The following is a 23531-nucleotide window of genomic DNA, read 5'->3' as shown; positions in this document are numbered from 1 at the left end:
GTTTAACCCAGCCTGATTTTTGCGCCTGTCCCAAGTCAGGAGCATCTACTAGTAGTTTGTTTTGTATGATGTTTTTATCTTAGTTCATTTGTATGTTTTGGAGTTTAATATGGCCTCCATTATCACCAAACTAGTAGACATTTTTTGTTTAAGGGACAGCTTAAGCAAGTCTTCGGGTGCGGGATTTTCGCTGTCTTGAAGACCCATTGCTGACTTCCAGTTGGGTTGTATTTAATCTTTGGTCTGACTGTTGTCTCTTTGACGCATTCACCATTTCCATTCTCAATTTTACATTGTAATCCATATTTGAATCGTAACATTGGATATTAATTGATAGTTTCATCAATTACAAGATGTTCTAGACCAAACACTTGAAAATGATCAAAATACTTGAATCTGATCAAAAATTCTCAAGCCCAAATATTTAAAATACAATAAAGTATAAGTATCTTAACATAAAAAGAGCTGTATCGCAAACAGGGCTATAAAAGAATAGCAAACGACAAATTATATCAGCTCTATCTAAGGGTATTTAAATCTGAGTCTCTTGATTAATTCTAACTTCATGAACGTAGAGTATTTGGTAGTAACCATAATTAGATTGCTATGTTCGTTAATTGGTGAAGCATCTACTCAATTTAGATAAAAAGTTGGAAGATAGCAAAAGACAAGTTAATTTCATAGTTAAAGAAAAACGGAAAGACAGAACCATTACATGTTACGACAGCGACGAAAAGACAAATAACACTCCCCAATATACTCTATAATGCAGTACACTGAGCAAACCAGGATTCAGGGTTGACATCAGGTTCCCCAGAAGGATAATTAGATCACATTTCACATGTGTGTCAACCACCATGTAACTTATTGTAAATTTCTGCTTAATTATTTCTTCAAATTATTTGAAGCTAATTTAGATGACGTGCGTTTTGAGGACCTATTACAAGACATATTATATTTTCTAAATTTTATATAGGCTTTACGTTGCCTTCTATACGTCCTTATGTTGTTGTGTTCCTTTGGGCAGCTGTCAAATTGACGTATAGTCAATGTATTTTTATGTTTATATCCACATTCAGTCAAATGATGATGATTGGGAAAAAGGTCACAAACGGTGAAACAATAGATCACACTACTCTATTGATATCTAAATATACAATGTATAATATCTAGAATCGCTAGGGAGTGTATCGATAAACCAATTCATGATGGTGATAATAAAACTTATGTATCGTCTATAACAATTGTTTATGTGTTATAATAATACAACGGCATCGATAATATTTGAAGAATTAACCAAATAATGTATCTGATTGAAAAGGAAACAGACTAAATAGTTATATTTAGATGATCTCAAAATAGGTACATATGGAATATGGTAGAACTCAAGAAACGAGATCAGTTTGTTCTGATGTATGTAATTAACCTACTCCTCGGAAGCTACCTATATATAATATGAAATGATAGCAGACAGAAAAAAATATTATAATACAAAACAATTGAAATCAGTTCTATCCTTACATTTCCCATGTTTTGGTTTGCAAATTTATTCAATAAATTCATTGTAGATAAATTCTAAAGATAAATCTTTTTTTTTGTTGTTGTTGAATATTTACTTAATTCTATTCTTAAAAATTCCAAGGACGCAGTCAAGAAATAAAACAATTGTAAAATTAGTAAATACATCTAAAGACAGCTAGGGATATGAATCTGAGAGTGAATAAAAGGCTTGCTTTATTTCTTGTGGAACTATTTAATATATAACTAATTGTTTTGGACAATTTGCTTAATCCCTTGCATGAAATCATTGTTATATACGGACATTTTTGCAATTTCATGGCCAACGTCTGATCGAAAAACTAAAGTTTGGTTAATGAGATCAAGAAAATCCTGGCCTCCTGCAACTTGATTCAATATCAGAGAATTAATTTGTTTCGTCAACGGCTCGGTATTTGTTTTCACAAAGTTTATATCTTTCACATGTTGCAGTTCACCTTTGGTCTGTGCTAGTTTTAGATTATTTAGCTGTTTAAAAATTTCGCTTGATTGGTTGTAATAAGAATTAAGTTTTTGTTTGAACTCTTCGTGATCATACATCGATTGAAAGTTAGTTCCTAGTAAGATGGAATAATTTGAGCGAAAGCAGAGTTTTCAAATTTTAACTGGTGAACGTTTTGTTCAAGAATATCAGTTTTGTTTTTTAATCCTTGCATTTCATGTTTTAATACCATTATCAGCTTGATTTGATCATGTTGTTAAGTTGTTTACATGTTTTGGATAAAAGTGATCTGTGCAGCTGCGCAACAACTGTTTCCAATTTGTGTCTCGACTTGGTTTCTTCTGCAACTAATTTAATAACTGATATGTAATGATCGTCGGTTATTTTTGAATTCGGTGTCGGTGTTTTGTCGTCAAGAAGAAATCCGTTCAAAAAAGGAACACAGAATAAACCAATCCAGTAAAGATTTAAGACAGCCATGATTACATACGTATTCACCAAATGGGTTTGACAAAGTATTAAGAGCAATATCTTTCGAGTTTAAATGGGTCTAAAAACTGTTTTATCATCAAAATGTTATGTAACGACCTGATAATTCTTAACACAATCATTACATTACAGGGTTGATAGTATTTAAGAGGAAACAAATTATCTCTTAGACCTCCTTTGTGAAATTTAAGCTGACATGCATTTAGAAAAATTGTATTTAACTGACAAGTTTAAATCTGTTAACCTTGTTAGATATTAAATATTTCTCACAAAAGGCTATAGATTGTGTGAAGTGACTGTTACATGCATGCTTCGTGCTTTTAATCAATTATGTTCGGTTAATGCAAACGTAATAGAAATAAAACAATAAATTAATGCAATAGAACATAAAGACATCAAATCATGCTTCGATTATGTAGATCAAACAGGCAGTCCATTTTATTACAGTAAGTCTACGTTTGCTGGCAAAGGGACATATACTTATTATTTGAACATATCCGTCTTCTATCAAGCATTCATTTCGTATATAGAAAATCTCCAAATTATTGTTATATGTTTTGTGAATAATGAATCATTCAAGAATTGCAAAACAACAGCTATTTACTGAAAATTCATAATTACTTTTTAAAATACAAAAGACTACATCATGTACATCAACCATTCTATCAACAAATACAAACATAATTGAACCAAAAAGATTTGAAACACACGTTAAATAAAAGTCACTGAAGAAATCAGTTTAACGGAAATACACAATAAACTATTTATAAAAAAGAAGATGTGGTATGATTGCCAACGAGACAACTATCCACAAAAGACCAAAATGACACAGACATTAACAACTATAGGTCACCGTACGGCCTTCAACAATGAGCAAAGCCTATACCGCATAGTCAGCTATAAAAGGCCCCGATAAGACAATGTAAAACAATTCAAACGAGAAAACTAACGGTCTTATTTATGTAAAAAAAATGAACGAAAAACAAATATGTAACACATAAACAAATGACAACCTCTGAATTACAGGCTCCTGACTTGGGACAGGCACATACATAAATAATGTTGCGGGGTTAAATATGTAAGCGGGATCCCAACCCTCCCCCTAACCTGGGACAGTGGTATAACAGTACACCATAAGAACGAACTATAAAAATCAGTTGAAAAAGGCTTAACTCATCGGATAGACAAAAATACAAGTGGACGTGGCCGGGTACTTATACATCCCGACACAAAAAGACACAATGAACAGATCTGAGAGTACTCGCAGTTATCTGACAGCTAGTTCAAAGCCACTAACAACTTATAAAAAAATCATGCATCTAAGACTAAACTATCAATCCGTACACATCCAACATCCAATGGATTTAGTGTAAAGTCGTCATAAACAGCCAGAGAAAAACATGACCTTGTGCAATGCCAAGTTACAGGTATCGACAGATTGTAGATCCATGAATAATATTTAGTTAGATTTTAATTTACTGATAAAAAAAAATCAATATTTATACCAATAATTACTTAGTCTAGGATGCATTTTTTAGTTAGTTTCTATTTGCTTTGAACTAGCTGTCAGTAGCTGCAGGTAGTTTCAGATCTGCCTTTTTGTTGTTGGGATGTACAAGTACACGGCCATGTTTTTTTCTATTTGTATCAAGCTAATGAGGTAATGTTGCAGTCATGTAATTGACTGCTCCATAGGCTTACATGAAAAACAGCTGATCTTTGAAAATAAAAAAAATGAAAAATACCACATCAAAAAATTATGTTCCTGTTCATATCATGTATGTACTAATGTGAAATTGTGATTTAAACGGAAAAAAGTGGATCATGCCACGAAGAAGAAAAAAAAAATACGTAACCCTGAAATCGAAACATTTTTTTTTCTCATTAGCAATCATACAACATCTTCTTTTTTTATATATGTACGAACACCAAGCAGATGACCACCAACTTAGATTAAAATACTAAAAAAAAAAGTAAATTAACAAAAATACCGCACTCAGAGGAAAATTCAAATCAGAAAAATCCTAATGATATGTCGAAATATAAAGCCAACACACACCAAACGAATCGATAACAACTGTCATATTAAAACGATAGTATTTGATCGATATTTAGATTTTATTCAAAGTAACAAGTACAAACCGATGGAATTGTATGAACTGCAAAATGAGACTGATTTGATCGATACGTTAACCGTCTTCTCAGACTTTGTAAACGTCATCAGTGTCTAAGCACAAAGTTGACTACCCAGGGGTATGTCAAAGAACGTTTCGTCCTTTTTCCTTAAAAGTTCATCGTGATGTATCAAGACCTTGTTGGTCAGTAATACAAATAATACACGATAGACTTGAAGTACAGATTATGGGTACTGACGTTGTTTATCATCTACATAAAATGTTATAGTGTTCTTTTATTTGTCTTTACAAATATTACTATAACATCTGTTCATAGATATAGGAGGATATGGTGTGAGTGCAAATGAGACAAGACTCCATTCAAACAACAATTTATAAAAGAAAACCATTATAGGTCAATGTACGGCATTCAACATGGAGCCTCGGCTCACACCGAACAAAAAGCTATAAAAGGCCCAAAAATTACTAGTGTAGAACCATTCAAACGGGAAAACCAACGGTCTAATCTATATAACGAGAAACGAGAAACACGTATAAATAACATAAACAAACGACAACTACTGTACATCAGATTCCTGACTTAGGACAGGTGCAAACATTTGCAGCGGGATTAAACGTTTTAATGGTACCAAACCTTCTCCCTTTTTCTGAAACAATAGCATAACATCACAACATAGAAAACTAATCTGTTTTTGGTGATATTCATTTGACGTGGATCTTTATACTTATACTTCCTGTCATAGCGTCATTCTTCTCCGGTAAAAGCAATATTCGTGTCTTTCATTTTTGCTAATTGGCTATTTTCATATATCTTTTATGATTATTTGTAACATGACATGGCTCTGTACTTATGCATCCCGTCATTGTGTTATTGTGATTTGGTATTTTTTAGTATTCTTGTCTTACATTTCTCCAAGGTGCTTTGTCTTTATGCCGTTAAGTGCTTCTTTGTGACATATTTGTTTGTTTTGATAGTAATTAAGATTGTAACAATGTTGACTGCTGAACCACTATTTTTGAAATTTTTACCTGAAATGTCGGTTTGATTTGTTCACACATCGTTGTCAATATAATGGACTTGTATAAGTTGTCATACAAGTGAGAGGCATGGATAGTTTTACAACCAGGTTTAATTACACGTTCTACTTAAAAATGCCTGTTCCAAGTCAAGGAATATTGACAGTTGTTATCAATTAGTGTGATAAGTTTGAACTTTTGATTTTGTCATTATTTTAGGAACTTTCCGTTTTCCTTTTCCCTCGGATTTTAATATTTTTGTGATTTTGATTTTCTCCTTCTATGCATGCATTACCCGCTATACAAATACCCACTTTTCGTCTTAATTATAATTTATGTTAATGAAGTTTTTATTCACTCCTTTCTCTTATTTATGAGTGTTCAAATATGTATATTTAATCTTAAAAGCTGAGTTCCTCTATCAGTAAATAAATATACAAAATATTATATTCCATTATGTTTACAACGATGCGTGAACAAAACAGACACAATAGGTAAAACAGTCAAAATATAGGTACAGCAGTCTTCACTGTGTCACAATCTCAAAACAAACAAATATTTAACAAAAAGCACAAAAAGCATCTATCCAAAAACCACATGCATTGTTTCGCGTGTTTGACGTCATGAAATATAAACGTCACATTGGAAGAAATATAGAATAATTTTGCCGCTCAATGTTTTTTAAAAAGAAATGTAATTTCACATGTGGAATGGTGGCATACAGGGTTAAAAAATCAAAAGTATGTTAGAACAAATTCAAAACGGACCTAGATTTAAAATTATCCAGAAATTCTTCAGAATTTGTAAGAATTCACATATGGTTAATACCCCAACGCGAGTAAAATAATCAATGTATCTTTTTATTTTCAGTGATCTCCACTAAAAGTGTGTCATTTCATAACTTTCAAGTAACACCGTCTATTTTTGAATTTTTAATAACTCGATTTTAAATAATATCTGTGTTTGGTCGCAAAATGTTCTCATATGACAAGAAAAATTGAAAAGTTCGATGTTTTGCTGGTTAATATTGTTTTCGAATATTTTAGTGTTTATGCTACACTGGACGAGTTATATTTTCATTTACTTTCTATTTTACTTGATTTATACATTGGTGATAGAGTGTATACTTTATCCGGTATGTATTATCACCTATAAAACTATTTCGTTGTCGTCTTTGTCAAATTTACTATTAACTATCAACATATTTTTGTTGGCGTTTTTCTTACATTTGTCATTTTGTTGTTATGAAGGTTTTAGTTAGTTGTATTTGAATGACGTTACTCACGGTATTCGGTCTATGTTTCATTTGACCATTTCTTGATGCATAAGTATGACAAAAACAAATCAAATCTACGCATTATTGAATAGTAACTTGTCTTGATTTTTCATTTGAATCGAAATTAAATAAAACCTGATTTTAATAAATTTAATGTTATGTCTCATGATATGATTAAACAATGATTTCGTGTTCATAATTTGCCGTATTTGCCGTGTAAGACGTAACAACAAGCGCCAACCATCCAAATATAAACGAAGAAAAAATACTAACTACTGAATGGATTTTGATAAAATTTGTACAGATTGGATATGATATGAGCATATTTATTATGTTAAACGGTCACGATTAATATCCTGTCAGTTCGCAATCTAGCAGCCATTTTCGAAATTCCATATAGCTGTAAGATTTGAAAATTCGAGTACACAAAAATGAAAGCTAACACTTCGATATTATAATATTTTCAGATAAATAATAGGAAATGTTCGCCACCTCTACATAGAAATGTGATTTAATTGATTTTTACAAAAATATTTTTATTTTTTACATAGCTTCTCCCATTTTATTTATTTTCAGTATTTTCCGTGTCTCCCGTAAATGTTACCATAGAGCCATTGTTCAAGATTTTTTAGTACGATGATAATTTAGGATATTTTAGATTTGTGACAGACAAATGAACTATGCAAACAAATGTTATTACTGAAATGTGATTTTTTTTAAGGATTTGGTTAAGCCGTCAAGGTTAAGGACACACCAAATTTTTCATTAATTTCCATCAAGTTGTCCGAGTCTCCCGTAAATGTTACCACGTTCAAATTGAACGATTTTTGCACGGAACGTGAATGTAACGTTATAATATATAATTGTTTTTCTCATTTACTGAAAGTGTAGCATGTTGTGTCTTCAGCATTTGACACGTTCTGTGTGATGATATTATTTTGGGAGATATTTTTTTTGAACAATTATTTAAATCAACAAGAAAATTTGACTCCCATCAAAACTTTTAAGCTATTTGCTGATCGTAAAAGCGTAGGATAAATAAAAGTATCCTGCAAAAGATTAGGTATCTTTAATGCAAACGAATTGCATTTTAAACCAAGTGACACAGAAATTAACAACTGTAGGTCACCGTACGGCCTTCAACAATGAGCAAAGCCCGTACCGCATAGACAGCTCTAAAAGCATAATTCAATCATGATTTTCTTGATATGATCCATCGATTTTCATGTGTTAATTTACATGTAAATTTATCAAAATATTACTCTAAATTTTCGGATGAATATATATGTAGCACAAGCTTTAAACATGCCGACGCTTTCGTTTTTGGATTCTAGTAACATAGATGCATCTGCTAGTACAATTGTATATGTTGTAGACACTAAAAGTCATTTCCACGCATCCGACAAACAGACGCATTTGAAATTACTCATTATATTTCAAGGACTGTAGATCACTTTTTAATTTTAAATAAAATCAACAATTCTAAAATGCCGTTTTCATTTTAAAATCTGAGGATGAAACTAGAATTATAGATAAAGCAAACAGAGGATAAATAGTAGATGTGGCTGCGATTGACCTGAACAAGGATCATTTTTCATTATAATCTTCTTGAAAGACACATATTTAAGATGTTGATAATACGAATAAAAAGACCATGAAATTATATTCGCCAACTGTAGTTAGAAAACTAGTTGAAGGTGGGTTAATAACATTTATACTCTTGAAGCACAAAAAGCTTTCCAATCGATATAAACGCCTAGTGCTAGATACTTGTGATGACGGAAGTCTGAGAATCATAGAGGATATATAAATGCATTTTGCAACAATTGACATGCTTGGGCAGTGACAAATATTTGAAATATATACTTTCATTTTGTTAAGAATACGATGTCAAAAATATATACTAGTAATCAGTCATTTTAACATATTTAAAAAAAAAAAAAAAAAAAGGTCAACATCAAAATGCAAGCCGTTTTATAAAAAGCTGCAAAGCTTTGACGTTTGGTACAGAAGTAGGATGAAAAACGACGTCAACTAACGTTACCATTAAACCACACAAAGTTACAAACTGACAATAACAAGATGCTTGATAACGTGTTTGATAATACATTTCTGACATGTATTAACGGTTTAAGATTTAAATGAGCAACACGAAGGATGCAACATATGAAAATTATCTGCTTGCCCTTCACGATATCATCAAGATAACGGTAGGTGTTGCTGATTTAATCAATTAAACAAAAATTAGACGGGTCTTTACAGATTTTGGTCATTAACGGTGAATCATGTAAAAGAGGTACGAAAGATACCAAAGAGACAGTCAAACTCATAAATTTAAAATAAACTGACAACGCCATGGCTAAAAATAAAAATGACAAACAGACAAACAATAGTACACATGAAACAACATAGAAAACTAAAGAATAAACAACAAGAACCCCACTAAAAACTAGATGTGATCTCAGGTGCTCCGGAAGGGTAAGCAGATTTTGCTCCACATGTGGCATCCGTCATGATGCTTATGTGATAACAAATCCAGTAAATAGTCTAATTCGGTATCACATTCATGAAAGGAAGGGGATTGTAGTAACGACGTAAGGAACATATCTGATATCATTTGTGAAACGGTTATTCCATAACGGTCAACCAACTCGTAATGGCGTCCGTAAAATTTACGAAGGGATGATTTCAACTGCACCATTTGGAACTCTCGGTTTAATAGCTTCCTTGCGAGCAGCAACCCTCTATCAAGAAAATCATGATAGGAAATGAAAGCACGGGAATATCGTATCAATTGGGAGATATATACCCCGTTTGCAGGTGCTGCTGGAATGTTGCTACTTAGAAAGGGAAAGTTCACAATTGGAAAGCTGAAATCATCTCTTTTGCCGACCCTCATTGTCAATTTCTAGATGTAAGTCAAGATATGAGGCCGAACTAACTGTATCTGTAGTATCCTTTATCTCTAGTTCGATGGGATAGATGCGTTCCACATAGTCACCAAATTTGCATTATTTAGTGAAAGAACATCATCTATATAGCGGAAAGTAGAGTTAAAGGATATTGCTAACTTCTTATCTTTCTTCCTAAGAAGTTCCTGCATGACGTCATCCTCATAATACTAAAGAAACAAGTCGGCAAGTAGAGGGGCACAGTTTGTTCCCATTGAAATGCCGAAAGTCTGTTGAAAAACACGTCCTCCGAACGTAACAAATATATTGTCAATCAAGAAATCAAGCATCTTGATAATATCAGTTTCAGAGAATTTTTTGTTTGAATCAGAGTGATCCTTTACAAAGTAGGATTTATCCCACCCTAAGAAAAAAGACTTGTATCTACGTTGGCCATTCTTTTTTATGAGGCAAAGCAATACCAACTCTTTCAAATTGTCTTTTAGTTTGGAATGTGGAATATTAGTGTAAAGAGTAGAAAAGTCAAATGTTTTAATACTGTTACAAGATGAAAGAGAGTAAGATTGTATGTACTCTAAAAGATCTTTGGATTTTTTCAGTATCCACATCTGATTTACGCCACCTCTAGAATAGGCAGTTTCACAATAACTTTGAAGCCCGTCTTTGATTGCTGATAAAATGGATGTTAATAATTAAGAAAGAGGTTTCGTGGAGCACTTGGAAGACCCAGCATTATACCGTTGTTTTAAGGACACTTATGTAGTTTAGGTATCCAATACAGTGATGGAATATCCAGTTCTACATCTTTGGTTGAAATCCCAAAGGAACATAGAACAGACCTATGATTATCCAGGACTTCCTATTTGGTAAGTGTCGTGAGGGTATATGTTGAGTTTCCAAGTGAATTGTCAATACCTAATTCGTTTATCAAGCAGTTAATGTAATGAGTTTTACACACAATCACGATGTTGTTTGGGGCTTTATCTGCGGGGACAACAACATATTTGTCATGGAGAAAGGATAGGTGTTTTGCAACATTTGGATCTTTAAAGATTGACTTAGCATGGGCATTGATAGACTTATTCAGTTTCTTAATTCTGATTTGGATCAACGACCTCACTGCCAAAGAGTGCCTACGTCTTCTTTCTCGCGGTTAGCTCATTGCCTGGCATAATCCTCGACTCAATCCATCAAAACTTTAAAGTTGTATTTCCAATTGATGGATTTAGGCTCATGATATTTCGGACCTTTCGATAACACATTTTGTAGAGAAGTGTTATTAACAATGTTGAGGTCACCGGTAATAACGTGGCCAGCAGGATTATATGTGAATTGGGAACTAGCACAAGTGCAATCAGGAGGTTTAGACTTGAAGTCGTCAATATCGAGATCCTGCAAAACGTGTTTGTAATTGAAAATGTCAGTTGCAATAGGTTTGATATAGGTATTAGAAATAATTGGTATGTTCCAGACCATACGAGTATTTGGACCGTACGCGTACGGTCCGGACCGTATACGTATACTCGTACGGTCCGACCATACGCGTACGGTCGGACCGTATGAGTATACGCGGACGGTCAGCTTCCACAAGGAACGTCATATATTTTTAACATTAACATATTTTGTTCATGCATGTTCCTTTGCATATGCATTTTTTGTAAAGTTACTAAATTTTCTAAAACAATTGTCCTCCCACATTATGTTTACTTCCGATAACTTCAATTTCAATGAGCATACTGGGCTGTAATTAATGAATTACTGACATGCTAAGTACAGGAGATTAACAGATTAAATAAGCCTGATTTTTTACAAATAATTAAAATATTAAGTTTTTATTTCAATTACTATTCAACTTTTTATATTAATTTGAGATATAAGTTATGTTGATCTGTTATATACATTTGTATCTAATAAACTTGACCAAATTCTTAATATTAGTCAGACCGTACGCGTACGGTCCAACCGTATGCGTTTATTGAAAAAAGTACGCATACGGTCCAAATACGCGTACGGTCCAAATACTCATACGGTCTGGAACAGGTACATAATGGTTTTTGAAATAAGGAGGTATTTTCGATTGGACTAATTTATGATATTAGGATATTGCCCAAGTTGACGCCATCGAGACCTTTGTTAGCAAAAGAAAGATTAAGGAAAGATCTCTCTTTTTCATCTTTTCCAATGCGGACTGGCTTGAAAAGTCTGAGACTTGCAATATCCGAAATTATAGCGTCACGTTTTTATGCTGTTACAAAATATTAGAAATTATTATAAATTAAGTAATGTATCTCCCTCATGCAAAGCTCTGATTCCTTTCACGGATTTGGCTATACTTTTTGGACCTTTTGGATTATAGCTCATCATCTTTTATATAAGCTTTGGATTGCAAATATTTTGGCAACGAGCATCACTGAAGAGACATGTATTGTCGAAATGCTCATCTGGTGCAAGAAAATTGGTACCGTTAATTTTATTACTACCACTGGGTCGATGCCTCTGCTGGTGGACTATTAGTCCCCGAGGTTATCACCAGCCCAGTAGCCAGTACTTCGGTACTGGCATGAAAATACGGATTTATTGTGTTATTAAAATATGCTGTTACAAAATATTAGAAATTATTATAAATTAAGGAATGTATCTCCCTCATGCAAAGCTCTGATTCCTTTCACGGATTTGGCTATACTTTTTGGACCTTTTGGATTATAGCTCTTCATCTTTTATATAAGATTTGGACTGCAAATATTTTGGCCACGAGCATCACTGAAGAGACATGTATTGTCGAAATGCGCATCTGGTGCAAGAAAAGTGGTACCGTTAATTTTATTATATTGGTTTGAATGAGGGTTGGTAACAGTGAATTCCAACCATAAATTGAACAGAGAATGAAGTTTTGAAAGGGTTAATGAATAAAGTTTCGTGCGAATGTGATGAATACCTAACGGGTTTTGTATAAATGGCAGCAAGTCATTAATAGAGACATCATGCAGAGAAGGTGATGTATAATGACGTTACCATGACTGTGTCTACGTCGAGGAGTCGAGTTGAAAATATTCATCACATTCACCGAGTTACACGAAGGACTAGATATATGCGAACTGTCATAGAAACGATGAAATGATCGGGCTAATTGAAATGCTGGTAAAGAACGTCGTTAGCATTGAGGTTAATGTCTGATCTATGACCACACATAAGTTTGTTCAGCCTTCCTTTCGTTTCACCGACTATACCAATCCGCAAAGGTTGCACTCTAATCCGTAGACGACATTTATCGATTTACAATTCAGATCACCGTAATTTCTGGTAAAATATGAATTCTTGGTCAAATTGCTAGTGAATTCAGCATCTGTAATTAAAATTGCACAAGATTTGCAGCCTTTGGTCTCTCATTTCGAAATGCGACAGTGTTGTACTGTGTCATCAAAAACCAAAATATCTTTAAGGAGAACTGAATATGGCTGTATAAGGACCAAGGACCAAGTTAAGGACCACGATTGCTATGAAAAATGCAAAATTGAAGTTCATATGAACACCTTCAAACTGTCGGTATACTTTCTTTTCAAGTACATACCAGTTGTCCAGGTGAAAACAATCAGATCCAGACTAGCATATATACCTTTCGTAAAATTACATATGAGACTCAACCAAAAAGCGTAACAGTTTAGCAGCTGTAGTTAACCGTAACGCAGTCGACAATGAACAAAAGCATATACATTGCAATGAAAAATGTCGACAAAAGACAAATGTCAAAAAAGTTAAACGAGAAATCGAACGACATGATATGTGTACAAAACAATAAACTATACGCAAATATGATATCAACAGCAAACGACAACCACTGAAGTACAGGCTCATGCATTTTGACCTTTAGATACAGAACGTGGGAAGATTTAATTAACAATTAGTAACATGTCTTCTTTACGAAATAAAGTGACTAAGAACTATGAAACCTTGTTAGCTACAATCTAAAAACACAACTTCGGAATACAAGCAGATACGCCTCTTCAACTTCGTACTTTATCTGGCCGTTATAGCATTTTTTGTTATTCGAACGTCATTGATAAGTCTTTTGTGCACAAAATGCACGTCTGGCCCAATAACAAACTTTCAATCCTAGTATCTCATTATGCCTATGATGAGTTTATTTTACTCATAAACGTTGCAGATTAGGAAATCATTGATGCAAATAAATTAGAAGTAAAAGTTATTGGAATTAACAGATAAAATTCTTTATTTATATCTAACTTAAAAAATCCATATGTTGCCTGGCACTTGTCATATCTCAATGACACATGTGACAGAGTCCTACATGACATCGTTAATGTTTGAAAATCACAATATACTACATACTGTAATAAGGGAATATGTATTGACATTTTACTGTTACTATATCAGATAAACAAACTACAAAATGCTTCATCATACAGTTTTTGAAATTTTGACAATGCATTGATCTGCTATCTAACAGACAGCAGAGTAAGTGCGAAAATAAATTATTTATTAATTCAAATACGTCCATATGACCAAATGCAGCTATCTTAACTGAGGAAAGAAAAATATTTTATGTATATTAAAGAAAAAATCTAATATAGACAAAAGATTTTACTGAAAACGATGATCATCATTACGCTATAAGGATTTGTTTTATCATGACTGCCGAAATTTCCTTTGGAACCATCTGTGCATCTTCATTCGGATGAGTTGGAATTATGAATATAAAGTTTGCTGTTCGATGTGAGCAAAGTGTCCGTGTTGAACACCGTACTTTGACATATAATGGTTTACTTTTTACAAATTGTGACTTGGAGGGAGGTGTGTCTCATTGGCAATCATACCACATTTTTTTCTATTTCTATGAGCTTCAGAGAATTTTATAAGATACTGCATATCCGTTATCTTCTCTTTCTGATACATAATTAATGTTTCAAAATGTAGTACTAGGGGTACTGAATCTATCCAAAAAAACTCCTATCGATATCAGTTTTGTACACATGAGAGGTTATATCAGAATAAATTATAGTAAAATCCGAATTCTTAAAATTCATTCATTTAATTTTTAAAAGATATGTATGCTGCACAACCATTGAATTTATTTTTAAAATTAAAGCATGTTCTTTAATTATAATGGACATTTTATTTCTTAAAAAATTCATAAGATATTCTATAACAGTTATCGTTATAATCAACTATGATATCCAATATAATTCATTTTTGAATAATTAATTCTATTTTGAACAAACAACACATGTAAGGGGATGATCCTGTATGTACGGTGGACATTTAAGTGACCCACATTTAGCCATAACACCATAAAATAGTTTACTGTTGCTGTTCCATGATGAACCACCACTGACATATTCAGGTTGTATATCAATACAGACATATGCTCCAGCAGCAACATGACCATAGTAGTTTGAAGCCAGATAACCATTGTATTCCATGTTCTATCCTGTGTAGCACTTGTTCTTCCCCGGTATCATTATAATGCTGGATGCCTGATTCACTCTACAGACAGCACATGGTACGTCTTGGTAATTACTGTTTGAACCAAACTCATTACCTTCAAATTCTGCTCCATATATACGACCATTGTCTCCACCACTAGTTTTGACGAAGTCAGGATTTTTTGGTAGACAGACTGGTTCTGCTGCTGACCCTGTTTCAGTGTAACGTCCTCCTCCTGTATATCCTAAAAAATAGTAATATTTAAACTGTAGACATAAGTAAGATATCTACAAAATTAAATATTAAATAATAACAAACCATTCACACTTTCGGCTTGAATCTTTTCGTTACAGTTCCAATTGTTTTATAGAAATATTAATGTAAGACAACTCAACTTATTAAACTTTTTCCATATAATATTAACACATAAATATTGTAATACATTGACGGAATGTTTAATGTGGATAGTACATGGGATTTCAAGTACTAAAAATAAATCATTGAACCACAAACGTCAAAATTAATCAATCGAGTAGTGGAATTGACTATTTGTGGATTCTTATAAATTCTATATAACTTTTGGACTATTTTAAATCTCGGTCTATTTCTAAAATTTATTCTTACATACTTTTGATTTTTTAACCCAATATGCTAACATTGCCTATGTGAAATTTTAAAATTGTTTATATGTACATCGAACGACAAATATATGTGCTGTATAAAATTTTCTGACGTCAGATACGCAAATCAATGTGTTTGTAGATAGATGTGTTTGTGTTCTGTTAAATTGTTCCTTTTAAAATTGCTGTACCCATATTTTGACTATTGTATTTATTGTGTCTGTTTAGTTAACGCATCATTGTAAATATAACGGAATTTGATGAGACTGTCATCAAAGTGAGAGGGTTCGCTCTATAAAACCAGGTTTAATCCACCATTTTCTACATTTGAAAATGCCTGTACCAAGTCAGGAATATGACAGTTCTTGTCCATTCCTTTTTGATGCGTTTTGTTATTTGATTTTGCCATGTGATTAGGAACTTTCCGAATTGATTTCCTCTAAGTTCAGTATTTTTGTGATTTTACGTTTTGATAATCAAGTGAATCTCTATTAAAAACTGTTCAATATTTCTGATTATTTTAAAAGTTGATATATGTTATGAAAGTCAGTATTTACAGAGTTTAAATTGATCAGATTTTTAAATGTTGTGATATGTGTATGCAATTTTCTCGATTCCCCTATATTCACATTGTTAATATAAACTAATGAATGTACGCCCACAACTGAATTTATACTTTGATAGTATTGCAATTTATAATGCGTTATAATGCCGCATAAGATAATCGGCAATCAATATTTATAATTCTATTTACGGTTTGCACGATACATAGTATGAAATAATTTTTCGCTCAGATATGTTCGGGATCAAAATTTAAGCAAACCAGTCAAAGTCGTGTTACAATCTAATACGTCAAGTTTTTAATTTGTAGAGCATGGAGTGTGCATATACCTGTTCTATAACAAAATGATTTTCATCTGTTATTTATTTCGGTTAGATAAAAACGTAAGATTAACAATTAAGTATATGTACGTACAAACTTTACCTTCATTTAAAATTAAAACTAGTTCTCTTCGAAATTAGTTCACCTAGGAAACGTATGATAGTGTTTTCGAAAACTAAATAGTTGTAGCGATTTACATTCCTGGTAAAGATAATTCTGCCCGATAATCACCTTATCGCAAGATTAAGTACCTGAGTAAACTAACTCTGTTCTGTTATTAGGACACTGTTTCCGGGACCATCGCACATATGTAGTACCACGAGCTACAATAATAAGTATCTCAGTGATTAAGTTAACAAAATTTCGACATTGTAACTCTGATCCACACAACTAAACAAATTTATCTTGTAAATATAATGGCAAAATTTCAACAACTGATATGAGAACATTAAGGTTAAACTAGGAAAAAATTCCCCTAGCCAGGTTTCTGTATATGACAATGAATCATGTCCCGTTTTTATAGAAGCATGACCACAATGCGAAAGCATCTGAAAGAGCTTACAAAAAAGGGACAACAATCGACATAATCTCTCCTTTGAAACAAAACGTAACAGATATTTGAGATTTGTTTCTTCTTATCAGTCTTACTTGGTTTGTTAGTGCATATACACACACTCCCGTACTTGTATTTACATCAATACAGACAACAGTAGTGTATCGGGTTTTAATAATCATAATTTGAATAAGCAAAACAAAATTCGGGTATAAGAAGGAAATAACTGAACAACAAAAACACTGAACTCCTAAATGTACAACAAAAGCAAACGCGCCAACCGACTGTAGATAATTATTACTGTATTCCTCCCTCCCCAAACAAATCCTTGAACTGATAGTAGTCATTAATTGAAAAATACTCTACCTCAGAAATATGTTACCTTAAGTTAGCTGTATTTTGCAAATATTTTAGGAATTTTTGGTCATCAATGCTCTTCAATTTCATACTTTTTTGGCCTTTTTAACTTTTTTTATTCGAGTGTCTATAATGAGTTTATATACATATATGGTACATCAAATGAATGATAAGTTATGATTATGAATGCTAGTTTGATATAAGTACCAATATAAGACTGTGTAAATTTCTCTTCGTCTACTTGTTTACGCATTTATTTCTCTTTATTACAAGGATTAAATATATATTATATAAACAGATTATCATGATACAAACCCATATTCTCGTCAGCCATTTCTTGTTCTAAGCGTTTTATTTCACTATCCATTTGTTTTTTTAATTGATTTGTTGTTTGATTAGCTGAAAAATAACCAACCAAATAATATTATGCATACTTCACGTCACAATGATAATATAAACAATCCAGTTAATGATTAAAAGGTATAATACAAGTGACCTATTTCGTAACGCCTGTAACCATCAAAAGTTCTCTCATAAGTTTTCAGGTTTTGATTAACAACATATTCGATATAAATAGGTATTAATAAGAAAAAGTAGATTAAAGAAATAGTTTTATCGATGTGAAGTTTGTTCCGTGTATCGATCATCCGCCTGGTATGGACTAAAAGGAAGTATGTGACTATTTGGAAAAATAGTAATAAACCTTCAGAGAGAAATATTTTGAAAAAAATATGCAGATATGATCAATAAAAGTTTACAACATTAATTTTAACTGAGGGAAAACAAATTAAAAACAAACCAAGACAGACAACAACTCACAAAAGATTGAGAAACAAAAAAATGCAAATTAAGTATCGTGTTTTTTTCGGGCTCTCGATACATGCGATAATTATACACCCATACTAACAAGTGTATGCAGGTATCAAAAGTATTAAGATATTTAAAGGCATCTTTCAGTCCTCTGATTTTGTTAAATAAACTTATAATTTCGCAAAACTTTTAGAATAATTTAAACATGGACGAGAACTATTATGGAGGTAAAATATTATGAAACAGCTGAAATGAAATTAAAACATACATGTAATCTCCATGAATTGTCTGGTCAAAGTTTTCCCACTTATAACTTTGATATCCGTTATCCACATGGAGATAATAAGAGTTTTTTTTTTTTAAATCTGACCCGATACACAATTTATTTGTATGTTCTTATCCAAAAAAGAGAGACATCAATAAACTAGTGATACATCCATTTGACCAACTTTTCTAGACCTATTTAACATTGAAAGCCGTATATTGTCCTTCATGTGTAATTGGCCTTGAATATGTTTCTGTTTTGTTTTTTTTTGTGATTTTTGTGTTACGTTTTAAAAGTACGGAGGGAATATTGATATTGAATATCTTATTGTTTTTAATGTTTTTAGTCTCTTCCTCGGTTTTCAAAACAAACCAAAAATGCTTGAATTGCTTGCAGACCATTTGTTGAATTATGCTGACTACAACGTCAATACTGTAATTGCAGAAATTATTGCAATGTTTTAATGAATTACTGAGAAAAATGTGATTGGGTTATACCCGCAATAAACTTACATAAAATTTAAACTCTCATTTTGAAATTTTTTATATGAATTACACAGGATTTTTCTCAAATATTAAAACTGCTTTTTAGTCTTAAATGACAAAATTGCAATAAGAAATGCACGCAATAATTTCTGAATTTACAGTTATACTAGGATATAATATCCAGTATTCCTCTTAGGTTTCTGTTTTCTGTGTTTGTGACTGTTTGTTTTTACGTAGTTTGCATTTGTGGCATATGTTACTAGTTATGTTACCCGTTTTCTTCCATGTTACATTTTTTTAATCGACCCGTTTGTAGGGTTTGCTTTCTTTTGCAACATATATATGCAATACAGGACAGTGATTTGAAGTCTTTCCATTTATTTGCCACTTTGACACATGTATGATCATGTATCTAAACAGTCCCATTATCAATACTTACAGTAAATGAATCAATTCGGTACGCGATGTTAATGAATATAATCAGATGTGAAAAAAGTGTATCTTAGTTACTATGAACTTATCTCCTGTTAGTGTTTTAGTGTAGGTTGTAGAGTTTTAAGAGGGATATTATGAACTATCTGATGAAAACTATTTTGTAGCCGAAAAAAATATATTCTAAAAATAATTGCATTGCTTTAAATTGTCAAATCATCATTACAAAACATCACAGCATTATACAATTTATCTTAAATATATGGTTTAACTGTCGATATTAATTCGCTTACTCAAGTTATGCATTGTTAAAATAATGTTGTTGATCATTTGGCTTGCTGTCTGATTGTCTGCAATAAATAACACATTCTTATTTATATATTTATCCGCCATGAAATTGTAATCAGACATAAATGAAATTAGAAACTATGATATTAGAAATCATATTACTATTGAAAAGTATAAAAGTAGAACCTAATGTAATAAAAAAATCAATCTTTATTAAAAAATATTATCTTAAGATCCCATACATACAGACATGCCCTTTCGAGACACATATTTATTTCTCTTATCATTGATTAATTGCTAGATCCAGGAAGTTCATATTCATCATGAATACATTTGAACAAAAAGCCAAAGGAAACAGATTTCATAAAAATACCAAGATTATTGAGAATTACAAACCATGTTTAACGTCTTTTGCTACCAAATACAACTTTGCCATTTACGTTTAAAACCGTAGCCAATCATATGTGACCCTCTCCTTCATTTTCATTTTAATCCATTTGTAATGAAGTAGTACAACTAGTAAATCCTAAGTTTTCCTGCTCAGTCTTTTTTAAAAATTAAAGTCTATATATATATTCAATATTTGATCTTTAGTAATTCATATTGCTCGAGAATTTCCATATGCATTCAATCGACATAAGTTTCCTTGTAAGCTAGAAGGTAACACACGTTTTAAACCTCACCTTCTTAGTTTTATGTGGTATAACTGCTGATATATTCATGAAATGTTATCACAAAAAAAATATCTACGTTTGAGTTTTTGGGCTGCAAGTGTAAACTGTTCTGTGAAAAATACTCGACAACATTTGCGCTTTTTTTGAATCTGTCAAATCGGATAGCTCTTAACCTTTGAACAATGAAAATAGTGTTTTAAATAGAGCAATTCCAGTGTCGTCTACTTAAATTAGAAAGAAACAATCTGTTAAAGTTTTATAATTTATTTACTTTTATCTTGTCATTTTTAATAAAAAAAAAAAAAAATATTTCTTATAATACAAATACTAATTGATTCTTCAAGATCTGAATGAACTACTATACAAACTAAATACAAAAATTAAATCATAAGTTGTCATTGTACCTGCATATAAATTTATCAAAACAAAATGCCTCATTTCATAACTTTCTACTTTCAAACATTTTTTTTTTATTTGAGTCGGAATGTTTCTGCACTAAGCTAAAACAATTGTTCCAGCTTGAAATGTTATTTGCTACATGGTAACAATTGAACTAACGTTATACTCTAAAAGTTAGTCTGATTATATTTAGTGTATTCGACATCGTCACATGAATATTTAAATGAGGATATGTGAACCCAACAATTGCACACTTGTATAGAACTACACTACAATGTGTTGATTTATAAAATTATAAAGCAGAGTTTGAATGCATGTCGCCGTTAATCCGTAAATGAATGAAGTGTGCTTACCCGTTTTGAGATTTTGCATGACCTCTTTCAAAGATTCATTGTTGAGTTTAGACAGTTTTGCAGTAACAAGAGCGTCCGAACGAAACGCTAAGGTTTGATTGTAGAGTGCAAGAAAGTCCTGTCCTCGTGCGGCTTGGTTTGAAGTCAAAGAGTGAACTTGATTCTTCAATGTTTGTGTTTCAGCTTGCAAAACACTAATATCTTGAAGCTGATCAATAGCTTTTAAATGTTTCAGAGTAGTTATTTCTTTTACTATTTCGGCAGACTGGTTTTCGTGCACTGAGAGTTTTTGGATCAGTTGATCATGCTGCGACAGCAACTTTGAATAATTCCTTTCTACACCTGAATAAATTTGCTGCAGAGCTGAATAATTGTTCTTGATGATGAACAATTCCTGTTGAAGAGTTACATGACTCTGTTGGATAGCAGCGTTTTCAAGTTTCACTTGTTGATATTTTTGCTCCAGTACGTCTGTTTTATTTTCCATATTTTGTAATTTACTTGTTAAATCTAGAATGAGATTGGTTTGATCTTGAAAAGCAGCAATATTAGACGTTTTGGTGACAAGGTCTCTGTGTAACTGTGACACTGCAACTTCTAGATTTTGTCTGGCCTTAGTTTCCTCACCGAGCAATTCTATCACTGCTATATAATGCTTGTCCGATAACCCGTTATTTGGTGGCGGAGTTTTGTCATCCAGTAGAAAAGCACTTACAAATGAAATAAAAAATACAAAAAGTAAAAGACGACCTAAGACCGTCATTTCGATATGTGCGTCCACTTGATGTGTTTTATGTATCATAAAAGTTTTTATCTATTTGAATTGTTATTTATCTTACAAATGCCAGTGTTGTATAGCGACAAAGTTATGAATTATGTTTCTATATATACTAGGCAAAATAAGAAACGTTACATTGGTTTTTAATTTGAAAATATCACATATATTACTTTCAAATATTTTCATGATTAAAACTAGTAACCTGAATGATTTATCTATCAAATTTACTCATTTATAAAAATTTCGGAAATGACGTGACGTCATTTTCTGATTTCAAACAAATAACCATTTTTTCAAACATTTACCTGTATAGAGTTGGAATCGAGTTGTCCTTTTTGTCATATATTGTGTCGAAAACGATTGTTAACAAAAGGTCGCATTAAAAAATTGAAAGTTACACATAAACCGCCAGAAGGAGAGAGAACGAGCTATTGGGATGTTGGCAGCAGGAATGACTCAAGTGCAGGTTGCAAATCATTTTAATGTCTCTAGAATGACTATTGCAAGGCTTAAGACTCGTCTTAGAGATACTGGCACAACAAATGATCGCCCCTGTAGTGGCAGGCCACGTGAAACGACGTTACGTCAAGACAGACACATCCGCATCATTCATCTTCGGATTCGATTTGTACATGCGTCACAAACTGCACGACAAACCCACGGAAGACATAACAACAGAATATCTGCTCAAATAGTTCGTAACCGATTGCGTCAAGTTGGTCTAAGAGCTCGTTATTCATTGAAGGGACCTATTTTTACGCAACGTCACAGGATGGCACGACTTCAATTGAACGGGTACGGATTCGATGGAATAGGCAAAAATGGATACAGGTTCTTTTACCGATGAATCTAAATTCAACTTGAAATTTAGCGACGGCAGATCCAGGGTCTACCGCAGACGCATTGGACGATTTTCCGATGCGTGCGTGCAGGAAACAGATCAGTTTGGTGGTGGCGGAATCATGGTATGGGGCGGAATTACCTACCAGGAACGCACAGACCACAAATCATCGTTGGTAACCTAAATGCAACAAGGTATAGGGACGAAATTCTGGCTCTAGTTGTTCTCCCGTTTCTCCAAGACATCGTTATAACCACGTTTTTCAGCAGGACAACGCCCGTTGTCACGTGGCACACATTTCGATGACCTTTTTGGAGAATAACCATATTCGTGTGTTGCCTTGGCCAGCAATGTCTCTAGATTTATCACCAATTGAACATCTTTGGGACGAACGTGGACGACGTATCAAAAATAGCCAAAATCCACCGGAAACGCTAGCCCAGTTCCGAACAAGACGCCCTAAACATAAAATTGTCCATATTTTGAGTTAGAGCCGATGAAGTTTATGAAGTTTTCTATAATT

At 32.6% G+C, this 23531-nt stretch overlaps 1 protein-coding gene across 2 annotated transcripts; it reads right to left on the bottom strand.

Moving 5' to 3' along the window:
* Positions 1-15098: 15098 nt before the first annotated feature.
* LOC143052556 (uncharacterized) lies at positions 15099-22188 on the bottom strand. Of its 2 annotated transcripts, XM_076225610.1 has the most exons (5): positions 21390-22188; positions 19969-20025; positions 17999-18082; positions 17025-17096; positions 15099-15514 (listed from the first exon to the last, which is right to left on the bottom strand). In XM_076225610.1, exons 1-5 carry the CDS (start codon positions 22150-22152, stop codon positions 15270-15272), a joined length of 1221 nt encoding a protein of 406 aa, XP_076081725.1. In that variant the 5' UTR covers positions 22153-22188; the 3' UTR covers positions 15099-15269. The 2 variants fall into 2 exon arrangements, with proteins under 2 accessions (XP_076081725.1, XP_076081726.1); XM_076225611.1 differs by lacking the exon at positions 19969-20025.
* Positions 22189-23531: the final 1343 nt, after the last annotated feature.

This window comes from Mytilus galloprovincialis, chromosome 11 (assembly GCF_965363235.1).
Source record: "Mytilus galloprovincialis chromosome 11, xbMytGall1.hap1.1, whole genome shotgun sequence".
NCBI lineage: Eukaryota > Metazoa > Mollusca > Bivalvia > Mytilida > Mytilidae > Mytilus > Mytilus galloprovincialis.
Note: the sequence above shows the minus strand (reverse complement) of the source record. Positions and strands in the feature narration are given on the sequence as shown.